Source organism: Vitis riparia, chromosome 18 (genome assembly GCF_004353265.1).
Source record: "Vitis riparia cultivar Riparia Gloire de Montpellier isolate 1030 chromosome 18, EGFV_Vit.rip_1.0, whole genome shotgun sequence".
NCBI lineage: Eukaryota > Viridiplantae > Streptophyta > Magnoliopsida > Vitales > Vitaceae > Vitis > Vitis riparia.
The window spans coordinates 36687181-36702083 of record NC_048448.1 but is presented as its reverse complement, the minus strand read 5'-3'; the positions used below and the strand labels follow the sequence as shown (position 1 = coordinate 36702083).

Sequence of the window (14903 nt, the reverse complement as noted above, 5' to 3'; positions counted from 1 at the left end):
TATCATTATTAATTAATTTTTTATATTATTAATTACATTTAAAATAGAAAAAATACAACATCTATTTCTAAATATAATGCATTACTATTTGATATCATAAATTTTATCTTTATAAAATCTAATAATTGATATTTACCAATTTATAATATTTTGATTATATAATTTATCGATTATTGAAATCAAACATATTTATATATGTTTACAAATAATCCTTTATTTGAAAAAATTAAAATAATGCATAAAATTTTTAAAATGAAACATTTTTATTTTTTATAAAATATGAATGTAAAAATTATTTATATATTTATGATATCAATTAGTTAAAGAAAATACTCAACCTTAAAAAACAAAACCAATTATTATTATCTTTTATTTATTTATTTTATTTATATATTTTTTATTAATCGAGAAGAGTTACGAGAAAACATTCAATTAAAAAAAATAGAATCAACTTTTAAAGATGTACGTCTTGGGCGGCCAAAGCTGGACTGTAACAGAGAGTGGAACAGCAGATTGCAGCTGCAAGGGGCTAAGGCTAGGAGCAGCTGTGCCGTTGCCCGGTTATGGGATACCGTGTTTTATTAGATTATTTTAATACAATGGGCTATGGAGGTAAATATGTAAATACATTTAAATGGAAATATAACTTTTATTATTTTGTTTTAAAACATAGGTTATGATAAACATAAAACTTTATTTTGATATATAATTGATGAAATGTTATTCAAATATGATTAGTTATTATTATTATTATAATTATTATAATCACTATTATCATTATTATTATTGTTACTGAAATTAACTCATTTTATATTTCGTGGATTGAATAATTATAGTGATGTTTTAATTTATAATTAATAAAATGTTGAAAAGATCATAATTTCATCATGATTTGTCAATTTTAAAAAAAACATATTAATAAATGTGATTAATATCTTTATTTTTATAATTTATAAAGTGATTTTTAATAAAATGATTGGATGACTTAAATTCTCATTTGTATAAAGATTTGTTTGAATTTGTTACGGGCATTTTATCATATTCTACATTTTAAGGGAGAATGAAATCAATTATTAATTAATTTAAAACTTTAATCTATTTTATAAAATTAAAGTTTTAAAATTTTAAATAAACCTAAATATGTTATAAATCAATAAAAAATAAAGTCCTAAACTAAGATTTAAAAATCACTAAAATCAAGATTGGAATGCATCTAATCTCTCTAGAATGTCTCTTGCATAAAATAAAAACTAGTAATCAATATAATCATAATGAACCATCAATGAAAGCTAAGAAAACAGTTTAGAAAAATGACCATAAGTGCATCATAAGGTGTTTAAGGATGAAAGAAGAAATTTTTAGATGAAATGTGTTAAAAAAATAAAATAGAGGATCTACACTATTTCCTCTACACTATTATGATCATTTGAATAGCAAAGGTAAGAGATCTTATTATAGTGTTAATAGTTGAAAGGTTGTTTAGTGGGAGTGAAGTGGGTTGAGTAGGTATTTGGATTGGATGGTTGAGACCATTCATCAAAGTCTCAAAATATGGTCATTTGACTTTGTTTCTATAAGAAAGATATGGTAAAAGTTTTGTTAGTAAAGAAAACTCAAACTCATCAAAGATTACAAATCTAGAGAAGTAAACTTGATTAGTTTAAGAATGTAAATAACGTTAACCCTTGTGAAGAGAGGGCTATAGTGAATAAATACACAAGAATATGTTTTCTTCAAATTTGCAACCTATTTCATTAAAACATAAAACTAATATTATTATTTAAAATAAATAAAAAAAGTTGGAACTTAGGAATGACAAGAGGAAGACAAGGAGGAAGGACTAAGATTTTTAACAAAATAGATGCAATTAAAGGCCACAAAAGGGGTTACCCACCTTCACGCTCATTACTATGATGACCTATAAATTAGTGGGATTTAAGTATAATATTTACTTATGTGCTTCTATTAATAATAAAGTCATCTGCAAAATGTGAAAAGGCTGTGAGAATTTAAATTTCGAGTTTTGAGCATGGTCTTTCTTCCCTAGAATTTCATGAAGGTTTTGTGCTTCTTTCTACTCTTCAATATCAAAATTTTATTTACCAAATGCAAAGAGGAAAGGGAACAAATGGTAGTTATCCCAATATTCTATCATGTAGATCCGTCTGAAGTGCGGAACCAAACTGGGGCTTATGGAGAAGCATTTACGCATCATGAGGAGAATACAGATGAGGAGAGAAAGGAAAAGATAAGGAAATGGAAGACTGCCCTGAGGCAAGCAAGCAATCTAGCCGGATACGATGCGAAGAACAGGTAATTGTGACTTCCCTTCATTTGTCATTTGAAGTACTGTCCTTTTCTCTGTCTGCTGATATAAAAAATTATTTAAGAATATACTAACCACTTAAAGCTATGTGGTTAGTATGAGATATTTACTAACCACTTAAAGCTAAGTGAGTTTTAAACTTTTATGATTTTTTATTCATTTTTATTTTTTATAAAATAAAATTCCGTTCATTAAAATTTTACACTTGATAGAGAATATACTAAATTATTTTAAGTTAAAATTGATATTCTTTTAAAATAATTTTTTTTCTTAATTCCTTCGTACAATAGAATTAAAATTATAAATAAAATATGTTTAATTAATTTATAAAAGTTATATTTTGATTAAAGGGTTTTCAAAATTTTTTATAAAAATTTATAAATAATAATAATAATAATAATAATAATAATAATAATAAAGAACAGGGGGAACCATTATCTAAATGAATGGTGAGAGAAAGTTATGCAAGTTCAAAAGATGGTAATGTTGATAGTCTATAGTAAAATTATTAGGTTAAAAAGCTTGGATGCAGAATAGTGGTTGATTCTGTGATGGAATCCCCTATCAAAATAGGGTAGTAATATTCCAAACAAGTCAACTTCATTTTGAGCCTTCCAAAAGATTGAGTAGATAAGTTAACACAAAAATATTTCAATTTCTTTTTTCCCACTTTTGATAATGCAAATCATATTTTGCATTTTTTTCCCTCATGTCTATCACACAAGCAACTGTATAGAATAATGCAATCGTACCCATAAGTAGTTTGATAGATGTGGTTTATTTTATTTTAATTTAAATTATTTTTAGCCCTACTAAGTTATAGTTGGAAAAGTAGGCATCATTAAATTTATTTCATATAATTTATTGTCTTTTGCTACTCATTCTATTGCATGAGTACATGATCTATTATGCTTTGCAATTGGCAGGTATGAGTCAACGCTTATTGATGAAATTATTGAGAAAGTTCATGGAAATTTACCTAAGATTTTAGGTCTTAACAAGAACATTGTTGGAATGGATTCATGCGTGGATATTTGAGGACAAAGCTAGAAATTTAGAGAATCTTTGGGACTCCATTTATTTCATCGCTTCGCTTTGGGCTTTTTGCTCAGCGGGTTTTAAGGACATTCCCCTTAACGTTTTACAACTAGATTGGCTAGCAGTGTGTAGTTCCAATGAGACGGTGTAGTGTCATATTATTTTCTTGTGTTGTTTAGTTTTAATTTTGGCAGGAGGATTTCTCATCCTCCTTATGTACTATTTTATCCTATCAATATAATCATGTGTGGTTTCCTATAAAAAAAAACATAATTATGAATTATTGTCACATGACATTGATGATTTTTGTGTCTTTTGAGCACGATATGCCTGATGAAATTGTTGTTATACTTGTTACCTTCTATATCACTTGGCAATGAAAAGAAAAATGTTAAATTTGAAACTGATCTTGAATCTGAAAATTTTGAAGGTTCATCTCATGATACAACATATTTGGAAGAAAAGTTGTCATTTGAGATTGCCAAGGAAGCCTTGTATGATTAGTGTCTTAAGATGAAAATTGTGAAAGTTGGATAAGAATAAAAGAAGTATGAGAGAAGACTTCCTCGCTTTAAAAAATCTTTTACCTTGAAAATGAGCATGGTACCTTGTTAAAAAATTTGAATGTCTTACAATCTGATTATGAGCCACGTAAATCAGAATTGACTAAATCGAAAGAAATCTGATCTAGCTCCATTTCTTTGTCCATAAAAGATGTTGAATGTAAGCCAAAGTTATTCTTCAATACCTAGCCAAACTGAATGCTTAGGTAAAATGAAAAGTAAATTAAAGAAAATATAGCAAGATCATCATAAAGCTTGCAAGACTAAGAAAATCCAACAATAAAACACCAAACTTCGTGCAAAGTTTTAGATCCTCAAAGGTTAAGGGTTTGTTTAGGAATTGTTTCGAAAATAATTCTTAAAAAACCGTAATTGAAAAAAGTTTTCAAAAATAGTTGTCTAATGTTTTCTAGAATAAAAGTCTATTTAGAAACTTAGAAGGTTTTGAATACATTTTTTGTATTTCCAAATATTTCTTAAAAATAAAATTTATTTTTAGTTCTTTATTTTTCATCATTCTTTCTATTTTTCCCATTATTTTCTTAAAACAACCCTACAAAATAAATGAAAACAATTGAAATCAATTAAAATATGTTATTAGGAGAAACCTTATTTTCAGAACAAGTTCTCAAAAAACTATAATATCTCATAAAGTTGTCAATCAGGGTTTTAGTCTAGAAAATAGGTTTCTATTTTTAAGAACTGAAAAATTAATTTTAAAAACAATTCTTAAATAGGCTTTAAGTCACCCATTGGAAAGAAAATCTGGGTTAAGAAGGAGAACCAAAAAGCCTTAGTTGACCATAAGGCCTAAGAGCTAGGAAAAAACACGTTTTGCCTACTCTAGTTGAATGACAAAGAACTTAGATCTTTCTCGACTTTTGAACTCATAGAATGAGTTTGGTTGTATTTGGGAATGGTAAAAGCAACAATGAACTTACAATCTTTCTCCACGTTTGAACCTATAAATAGAAGCTTGGGTGTATTTGGGGATGGTTGCATTACATATAACCAACTTGAAAGTGAAAGGCACCATAGAAGGTCCAAATTTACCTATACTCAAGGAGTTACTATATATTGAGGGATTGAAAGCAAACTTAATTAACGCAAGTTAAATTTGTGATTGTATTTGCTTTGTTCATTTTACTCTAAATCAATGTCTATTCAAGGATGTGTGTTGGTAAGAAATAGAATTTTTGATAATTTTTGTTATGCCTTTGTACACCTCTCTACTTCTTCCTCATCATCTAGTGCACATAGTTGTAAAATGTAAAATTTACATCCAAAGACATGTAGCATTGTATGATAGCGCATTTAAACTCTAATGATTTGTCAAGGTTTACAAATAAAGAACCAATTCAAGCAATTCCCATTTAGGAAAGCCTAAAAATCCTATTTGTCCTATCTAGGAAAATGAATTCACATGAGTGAGAGAAAAAAATGATTTTCTCTTCTTCTAGGATCTTAGAGATGTTACATATGGATTTAATGGGTCCTATGAGAGTGCAATGCCTAGGAAGAAAGAAGTACATCCTAAGATTCAAAGTGTTATTCTTTCAAATGATGAATAAAAATGAATTTTCAATAAGAAAAATAAGAAATAATAGAGGAAAGGAGTTTGTAATTCTGACTTCTAGAGTTTTTGTGAGGAGAAGGAAATTAAAGAAGAGCTTTCAACATCTAAAACTCCATAGAAAAATAAAGTTATTGAAAGGAAAAATAAAGTGCTCCAAGAGATAGCACATATTATATTGGATTTCAAGAACCTACCTGATTATTTGTCTTAAGATAGAGCCCTTGCAAGCAAGAGATGATGTAACAAAGTTAGGCTTGAGTTTCCACTAATTTATCCTTGTTCACATTGATATTGATTTGAGTATTCATGCATGCATTAGTGGTATTATACATGACTTAAGTGCATTAGGAGTTATGCGAAAGATTTAAGTGATGGGTTTCTTGCAAGATTTATGATTTGTTCATAGTTGGTTGATGGATTTAGGCAATCCATTTGAGGTTATAGTGCACTACCTTCTAATTGGATGGTTGACTTGTTATAGTCATTGGGATGAGGTTTCTAAGGTGAGTGCATTAGTATATATGATTACACATTAGACAAAATTTACAATGAATCATGACATTAGCTATTGAGGTAGTCATGATTCACCAAACTACTATACCGGATGCACTCTCAACCTTGAGAAAATATTGAGCTAGTGTTGAAGTTTTTAGTGACTTTGATTTATGGGTGAGTCTGTAGGATGGTCATATATTTCCTAGGGATTGGGTCACTATTGATTAAGGTAGGTGGCAATAGATTTGCATAAGATACGCATCATAATATCTCATGGGATTAAGATAGTGTGTCCCCTTGGGTGATCTTAAGGACATGTGATCATGAAATCTATGGTTGTAGTAATTCGTTTAGTAGAATTTAACATATGTTCGTTGTGAGTTAGATTATGTCAATTTATCACTTAATGGGATGATCTATAACTCAAGGATTGGAAAGATGATCTTAAAAGATTGATAGTGTTCACCTTATTATATCATGGATACCAATTCATGGGGAGCTTGCTTTTAGTCGTTAGTAGGTCACAGACCCATGTATTTTATATTAATGTAATATTATAGGATATTAGAGTGTAGTTGATTTTTTGTAGTGGGATGTTAAGTCAACTTTAGAATTAGATTATAAAGAAGCCATTGTTTTCCTACGAATCCTAATGGTCCCTACTCGAGTTCATACTTCTATGTGACACGTTACTTAAGGGATATATGGGTTATTTATTCATACGTGTGCATAAGGGTGTTTTGGTAAAAATTCAAAGTTGCTTTAGATCTTATGAATGATGTTTTTGGAATGGGATAATTAATTAATTGGACCATAATAGGGCTAATTAATTAATTAGGATCCAAGTGGGCTTTTTTTAGTGACCCCTAAGCCTAAGATAGGCTCAAGTCACTTTAGAATCTAGGGAGAGGAACCCTAGCATCCACCCTTCTATGAGGATTCCACCATCTACAAGTGCCTAGATCTAGGAAAGAGAGCCATCAAGCAAAGATCTCTTGGTTTTTGAGATTTGCACTAGCTTCTTCATCGACTAAAATCATTTTGGAAACATCAAGATTGCAGGTGTATTTTTTTAAGCACACAGATCTATAGTTTTTCATGTATATGCTTTTGTTGCGTATCCCTAAGATAGTTTTTGCATACACCCCAACGATCCTAGGCTTAGAATGGATTAATCCAAATGCTCTAACAACTTGTCAATTGAATCCATAAACACAACATCTTATACTTCTAATTGAGTCCACCTATACATTAAAACCAAAAGGACTTGCTATGATGTTTAGACAAGTAGGAAGCTTAATGTAAAATATCGTTTTTAGAAACAATGTCTTATCTAAACAATTCTAAAAAATTATGGATGTTTGAATCAAAGCGTGTTGAAAGAATTTTTGTTAGATACTCAACTTGGATTAAAGCCTTCAAGATCTTCTTTAATAATTAAAGAGTTGTAATTGAATCGATCAATGTATTGATAGATGACTTAGGAAGTAAAGAAAATAATGTGTTTTTCTTAAGGATATTTCATCAAACATTTTAGATTTAGGCGAGGAAAAAAGAGTTGAATGATTGAGAATGTGACTGAACTCAATGTTGAAAATCAAGCAAACATCCACATGGAGCAAAATAAGAGAAACTAGTGATCATCCTATCAACAATGTGATTGGAAATGTTAGCGATGGGGTCCCCTCTAGAAGCTAAATTAAAATGGATGAACTTAGCTAGGTCACAACAATAGAAAAGTTGTAGGAAATTTTTTACAAGAGATGGGAGTGGTAAGTTTGTAAATCTATCCACCCGTAGATCAATGGTTGGAAGCCTTCTTTATCTAATGACATTTAGGCTGGATAAACCTATAGCATAGGAGTTTATGCTTGATAACAATCTTCATAAGAAATCACACCTTGGAGTTGTTAATAAAATCATTATATTTGTGGTTGGTACTTATAAACTTAGATTGTGGTATTACACCAATATATTTGTAGACAACATTTTTCATACAAATGCTGACTAGGGATGGAAGGTCTAAAGATGGGAAGAACACTTATAGGGGATGTTTCTATATTTTAATTGCTCAGTTGCCTAGCTTAATAAGAAGCTAACAAACCAAGCAATTACTTTTGATAAAACATATGTTAAAAGGATTATGGTGTGAGTGATAAATCATACTTATGCCTTGTCATAACATGAGAGCTATTAATATATTAAAGATCTATTTTTACATTATAAAACTAAGCCCATTAACATAAGACATTACTAGTTTTAGTTGAATAACATACCATTGAGAGACATGAATTGTGCAGTGAATTTTGTTTACACTATCTTTGAACTCTTTCAAGAGATAAAATCAACCTAACTCATGGATGAATGTGCGTTATTATGGTAGTTTCTTTAGAAATCTAAAGATATATATTGATTTGATAAAATTAAGACTTGAAAGATGTTTGTGTTGGGATAATTCAAGAACTACCTTGGGTATATTAATCAACATATGAAAAATACTTTACTCGTTTTCTAATATTTGAATGATGGATTTTAGAGGGGTGTTTCAAACACATTTAATTTTTAAGTGTAAGCCTTATTGGCTCATTTCTCATAAAAGATCAAGGATAAAAAGAACTTAGCACCAAAATGCTTTAATATACATGAGTTATTCTCTCTAATGTTAAATCCTTTGATCCATACCTAAGTAGTCTAGAATCAAGTATCATTGTTTATTATGGTAAAAATTTATTAACATTGATCATTCCATTTTACTTGAATTCTGACCGTTCTTCTCTATTGTTCAAATACTAAGTCTTTTTATGTAGTAACTCTGATTAAGAAAAACCAGAGAAAGAGTCACTACAACTTTTAAAATAGATTTGCTATGGAATTTGTCAATACTAGGATAAATGAATCACTTTTATTTAAATCCTAAGTGAAAAACAATATGTGAATGAACTTTTATTTAGTAAAACTAAGTAAAAGAAATTAAATCAATAAGTAAATGAATATTGATTTTTAATTCAATTAATTCAAGTCTGAGGCTTTCCTCAATCCAACTTAAGGTATAAAAAACAGAAAGAACAAAGGTCTTTAAGTAACATGATCTTGAGGTTCTAGGATCCTTAGCCACTCGCGATCGACCCAAGCTTTAAAACTCAAAATTGCATTTGAAACCTAATTTTCCTTTTTAAAACAGACTCCTAAAACCATCAAATAAATTAGATGAATTACCAGTTTAAGACTTGTCTTTTTAACTCTTAGTACTCCTTGTAGCTTTGTCATAGGGTAGATAACGATAGGGAAGATCGGGATAACTAATGATCAAGAGTTACCAAGAATTACTAGTATCGAGTAATAGCCTACTATATTATTCCCTAAACTAACTCACAAGGATAGGGTAAAAATAAAATTGATAAATTGTGACTCAACCAATAATTAATCTCATTGTTATAATGATTTACCATTATCCCTGTAAGTTTCTTAGCCCTTAGGTTTTCATGCTTCAAGCCCCAAGTTAGCTTTTAGCCTTGTGGGGGTGATGTCATAATCACACTCCATAAAAGAGTAAAATTCCATAAGTTGAATAAAAAGAAACTAAAAAACAATATATTCACTAAAGAAGAAGAGAAACAAACCGAAGTTGTATTTTTCCACCACAAAATGTCAAACTCTTGGAAAAAGATCTCTAAACCTTAAAACTAAGAGAGTTTATATAGTATTATCAATGACCTAACATGTGGCATACTCTCATTGGCCACTTATTACAAGGAAAAGTCATAAACAACCTAAAAAGCTTAAAAAATTACGAGTTCTAAATGAGTGTAATGCATTTCGAATTTGATGGGGGCATTTGAAACTCGTTTCGACATGTCTCAAGCCTCAAACTCGATCACTAGTGGCTGAGTTCAAAATTTGGGTGAACTCCAAGTCAATTTCGAACTCATAAGTGGAAGGAGGTCCAATTCAAAATCAAGGGGTTGAGTTAGAAATGCACAGTGAATTTCGAACTCAACATTCTTCTCTGACTAGTTTGCTTCAAACGCGTATAATTTCCTAGTTTCAACTCCGACTTGTGCACCATTTGAAGCGTTGGATTCCTAAATTCCAAAGCTTCGAAAGATTTATAGCTTGCCAAAAATGGACTTCGGGAAATGCTATAAATTTCACCTCAAATTCAAAGTACATGATACCATTAGATTTTAAGTTCCAAATTTCCATCCAACTTGATGAATTTGCTTCATGCCTCATTTTCCCAAACTTATCATAACCTTGTCTTGCCTTTCTACATAGTCTATGTATCTTGACTCCCTCATTTCCTCATTTAACCCTTTCCTAATCTTTCAAATTTTAATGTGATTCAACTTGCTATGTGTAGTCCTCATAGACAATAAAGGTACACCTGAGATCCTCTTGCTATCAACTATGCAAGTAAAGAAGGGATTTAAGAATAAGCAAATGACCTACTTGGCTACACTAAAGAAGGAAAAGAAAGATATAGTAAGGGAACTCATTCCTAAGGTAATTGAGGTGGTACTTGAAGAGTTCTAGTATGTGATTATGTGATGCCAATAGAAGTGACAATTCATGTTGGTGGATCATGTTCACAGTGTGTCAAAGCAAAGACACTCAACTAAATAAATCAACTCAAACATGACACACAAAATATATACGCCCAAGATCCAATAGTACAGACTGAGGATGTGGATGCTAGCTGCTTGGAATGCCAGAGGAACGTGGAACACCGAAAGCTTTGTTTAAAGGGTCAGACAATCAGCCTACTACCCATTGAGTGTGCCTCTGAATTTGATACCTTATGTTTGCGAGAGTGCAAAAACCTTGAGAGTCTGCCAACAAGCATTTGGGAGTTCAAATCCCTAAAATCTCTCTTTTGCTCTCACTGTTCACAATTGCAGTACTTTCCAGAAATCTTGGAGAATATGGAAAACTTAAGGGAGCTTCACTTGAACAAAACGGCTATAAAAGAGCTACCATCATCAATCAAATATTTGAATAGGCTTGAAGTTTTGAATCTGTACGGCTGCAAAAACCTTGTGACTCTTCCAGAAAGCATTTGTAATTTATGCTTTCTTGAAGTTCTCGATGTCAGTGATTGTTCAAAACTCCACAAATTGCCACAAAACCTGGGGAGGCTGAAAAGTTTGACGATTTTCTATGCTTGTGGCTTAAATTCCACATGTTGCCAATTGCTTTCTTTGTCAGGTTTATGCTCATTAAAGAAGTTAATTCTACCTTGGTCAAAGCTAATGCAAGGAGTAATCCTGAGTGATGTTTGCTGCTTGTACTCGTTGGAAGTGTTGGATCTATCTTTCTGCTATATAGATGAAGGAGGAATCCCCACTGAAATTTGCCACCTATCATCTCTGCAAGAATTACTTCTAATCGGGAATCGTTTTAGGAGCATACCTGCTGGGATCATTCAACTTTCTATGCTGAGACACCTTAACTTGGGTCACTGTGAAGAGCTTCAACAAATTCCAGCGCTTCCATCTAGTTTGCGTGTCTTAGATGTACATAAGTGCCCACGGCTGGAAACTTCTTCAGGTCTACTCTGGTCTTCTCTATTCAACTGCTTCAAATCAGTGATTCAGGTATGATATTCATAGAACAAAACTTTTTTTGTGGAGACATGGGGATTTATGTGTTGATTAAATTTTCTGAAGGATTTTGAATGCAAGATTTATCCTAAAGAAAAACGTTTTGCCCAAGTAAGTCTTATTATTTCAGGAAGTAGTGGAATTCCAAAATGGATAAGCCATCACAAAAAGGGAGCTAAAGTAGTAGCAAAGCTTCCTCAAAATTGGTATAAAAATAATGACTTGTTGGGTTTTGTTTTGTACTCTGTCTATGGTCCACTTGATGATGAATCTGAGGAGAGACTGGAGAATCATGGAAGTTACTTCAAGTATGGTTTGACTTTGCGTGGTCATGAAATTTCTTTGGTGGATGAACAACAGTTTAATCACTCGTGGGGCTGCTGTGATGTTGTACCAAAAATGTGGATGATTTATTATCCGAAGGCAGAGATTGTGAAGAAGTGTCACTCAAATAAATGGAGGCAGTTGACGGCTTCATTTTGTGGCTTCTTACGTGGTAAAGCAATAAAAGTGGAAGAGTGTGGGATCCATTTTATATATGCCCATGATCATGAACAGAACCATGGTAAAGCAATGATACCCACCATTTGCCGGGAATGTCAAGAGGATATGCAATCCCGACGGTATCTAGATGTCCACAGTTGCACATGCTTGGAAACTTTATCAAGTCCATCAAGTCAACTTGGTTTTTCTCTGTTCAAATGCTTCAAATCAATGATTGAGGTATGATTTTCATAACATTCAGTCCTTTTTCCTTATGAACAGAGTATTAACACCTGTACTTCTGTGCAGGAATTTGAATGCGGCTCCTATTGGGACAAAGCAATCAGAGTTGCTATTTCGGGAAATAATGGAATTCCAGAGTGGATAAGCCAGCAAAAAAAGGATCTCAAATAACAATAGAGCTTCCTATGGATTGGTACAGAAAAGATGACTTCTTAGGATTTGCTTTATACTCTGTTTTTATTCTTATGGCTTGTGATGGGTTGAATTGCGAACTCAATATCTGTGGTGATCAATCTGAATGCTGTCACGTGGATGATGTCCAGTTTTATTGCTGCCCAATTTGCCGTGAATCGAGTCAAATGTGTGTGACTTGTTATCCCAAGGTTGCTATTGACAACCAGTATTGGTCAAATGAATGGAGACGTTTGAAGGCTTCATTTCATAGCTTGGATGCACCAGTCGAAGTGAAAGAGTGTGGGTTCTATCTTATATATACACGTGATGTTATCAACAGAAACATCCCAGAAGATACCAGTACTGATGCTCAGAGAAGCTGTGACAACACAGAAGCGACCAAGCGCGGCCATCAGACAATGATAGAGTACAGTGATGAGCAGAGAAGTTGTGATACCAGATCACCAGCAGAAGATACTAATTCTAATGCACAAACAAGCTATGACTGTACACAGTGCACTGAGCATAGCGATTCTCCAATGGATACAACGACACAGAATATTAACAGTAATGTTGTTGATGCCCAATATGATGAAGAGGACCATATGCAGAACTGGTTGGAGCTTCTTTGCAAATTTGTTGGATGGATATGCTGCAGAAGATACTAAGCATTTATCTCAAGCTTTTTGTGAGCTACGATCCTTTCTCTTCTTCTTAGTTTCTATTATATGGCTAAGTGATTTAAAGGGGCTGAAAATTCTTCCAGTGATCTCATTTTTCTTCTTTTTCTTCTCTTTTTTTTTCCTAGTGAACCCCTGTTTTGAAAGTCCATAGGCCTCCAGAGGCCAAAATCCAAATCTGTTTTAGTCAAAAACCATTTTTATTAAATAACTCAGTGCAGAAAATACATCATCAGGTTAAGGGCCCAACCTCTATCAGGTAAGCAATGAAAGTCCTTATTAAAGGAATGTGAATCTCAAAGTCATAATGAGCCTTCAAATTGAAGAAGACCAGAACATCTTAACTTCAAATGTTCTGAGAGGTATATGTCTAAGTGTGAATTTCTTTTTAAATCCATATGATATTCATACAATAAAGTAAATTTTGATTCTTTATAAATAAAAATAATAATCATTTAAAATAATAATCGACTGATTAGAAATCTCGATTCTTAATCATTCAAAAAGAATGTCTATAGATGATATTTTATAGATTCAACAAGAATACATAAAGAAACATTCTTGTAAAGAAACCAAAACAAATAAAGAAAAATGTATGGTCAGATTAATTTATTTACATTTATTAAGCCATGATTAATCGGGAAGATGGTGGTTGTTTTCTTCTAATAATATTTTAATCATCCCTGATATCTCAATTATTATTTTAAAAAGGAGTCCATTCATTTATTGCCTAATTAAAAAATATAATTAGTATATAACAATTTCATTTGGTCATATATGTTGCTAAGAAATAGAAAATGACGGAGAATGTGCGTGACCCAATATGGTCTGTTTCTAATACATACAGCTAGTTTGTGATTTTGAACTACAAGTTAATCATGAGATTTTGGTGCAACACATCCTAACCACATGGTCAATGCATGCACATCGAAGAATATATAAATAAAATGGGTGCCTTAGTAAACCAGTTTTACAGCCTGATCTCTGCCTGCATGCAAACTCTTAAATTAACTTTTTTTCTCATTAATATTATAAACTCTAACTATTTAGGGTCCGAAATTTATTTTTAAAAATTATTTTTTATTTTTAATTTAAAAATAAGTTTCAAAAAACATGGTCAAATGAGTTTATATATTTTTTTGTTTTTTAAAAATGAGTGAAAACAATTCCTACTTGTTCTTTATAAATTGTTCTCTATTTTACTGTCTTTAAACATTGTTTCCAAATAACAACATTAAAATAGTGTTAAAAAAATTTTAAAATAATTTTTTATTTTTAAAAACAAAAAACTATTTTTAAATCACACAACTAAATAAACTCTTAGTAACTTAAATTAATATATCTTGTTGTTGTGCTTTGCGTTATGCTTAAGATTTGTGTGAACTAACAGAAGTAGTGTCACTGGGTTGTCTCAAATCTAGCCTCAAACTTACTCAAACTATGGGATCTAAGGTTCGAATGTCATATAGACTGTGAAAGCAAAAAGTGATTTGTTTTTTTTTTTAAATGCAATATTTTTAATCATTAGTGAATTTGTAGGAGTAAAAATTTTAAAATTTAATTATTCATTTTTTTATTTAATTTTTTATTTTAAGTTGTATTTATTTTATTGACAAAATTTGTTATATACGGCTAAGTGTGAAATTCTATTTAAACCTATATGATTGTTTTCTTCTAATAAAAAAATTTTAATTATCTTTATCACCTAGTTAAAAAAATATAATT

The 14903-nt window shown here is 31.1% G+C and overlaps 2 protein-coding genes across 2 annotated transcripts; both read left to right on the top strand.

The window, feature by feature from the left end:
- The first annotated feature begins 2120 nt into the window (after positions 1-2120).
- On the top strand, positions 2121-4261 carry LOC117906686 (disease resistance protein RUN1-like). The gene is made up of 2 exons (XM_034819833.1): positions 2121-2313; positions 3253-4261. The coding sequence occupies exons 1-2, from the start codon at positions 2129-2131 to the stop codon at positions 3362-3364; spliced, it is 297 nt and encodes a 98-aa protein (XP_034675724.1). The 5' UTR covers positions 2121-2128; the 3' UTR covers positions 3365-4261.
- Positions 4262-9454: 5193 nt separating this feature from the next.
- LOC117906683 (disease resistance protein RPV1-like) lies at positions 9455-13286 on the top strand. The gene is made up of 3 exons (XM_034819826.1): positions 9455-11592; positions 11665-12321; positions 12391-13286. Exons 1-3 carry the CDS (start codon positions 10921-10923, stop codon positions 12493-12495), a joined length of 1434 nt encoding a protein of 477 aa, XP_034675717.1. The 5' UTR covers positions 9455-10920; the 3' UTR covers positions 12496-13286.
- The last annotated feature ends 1617 nt before the right edge of the window (positions 13287-14903 follow it).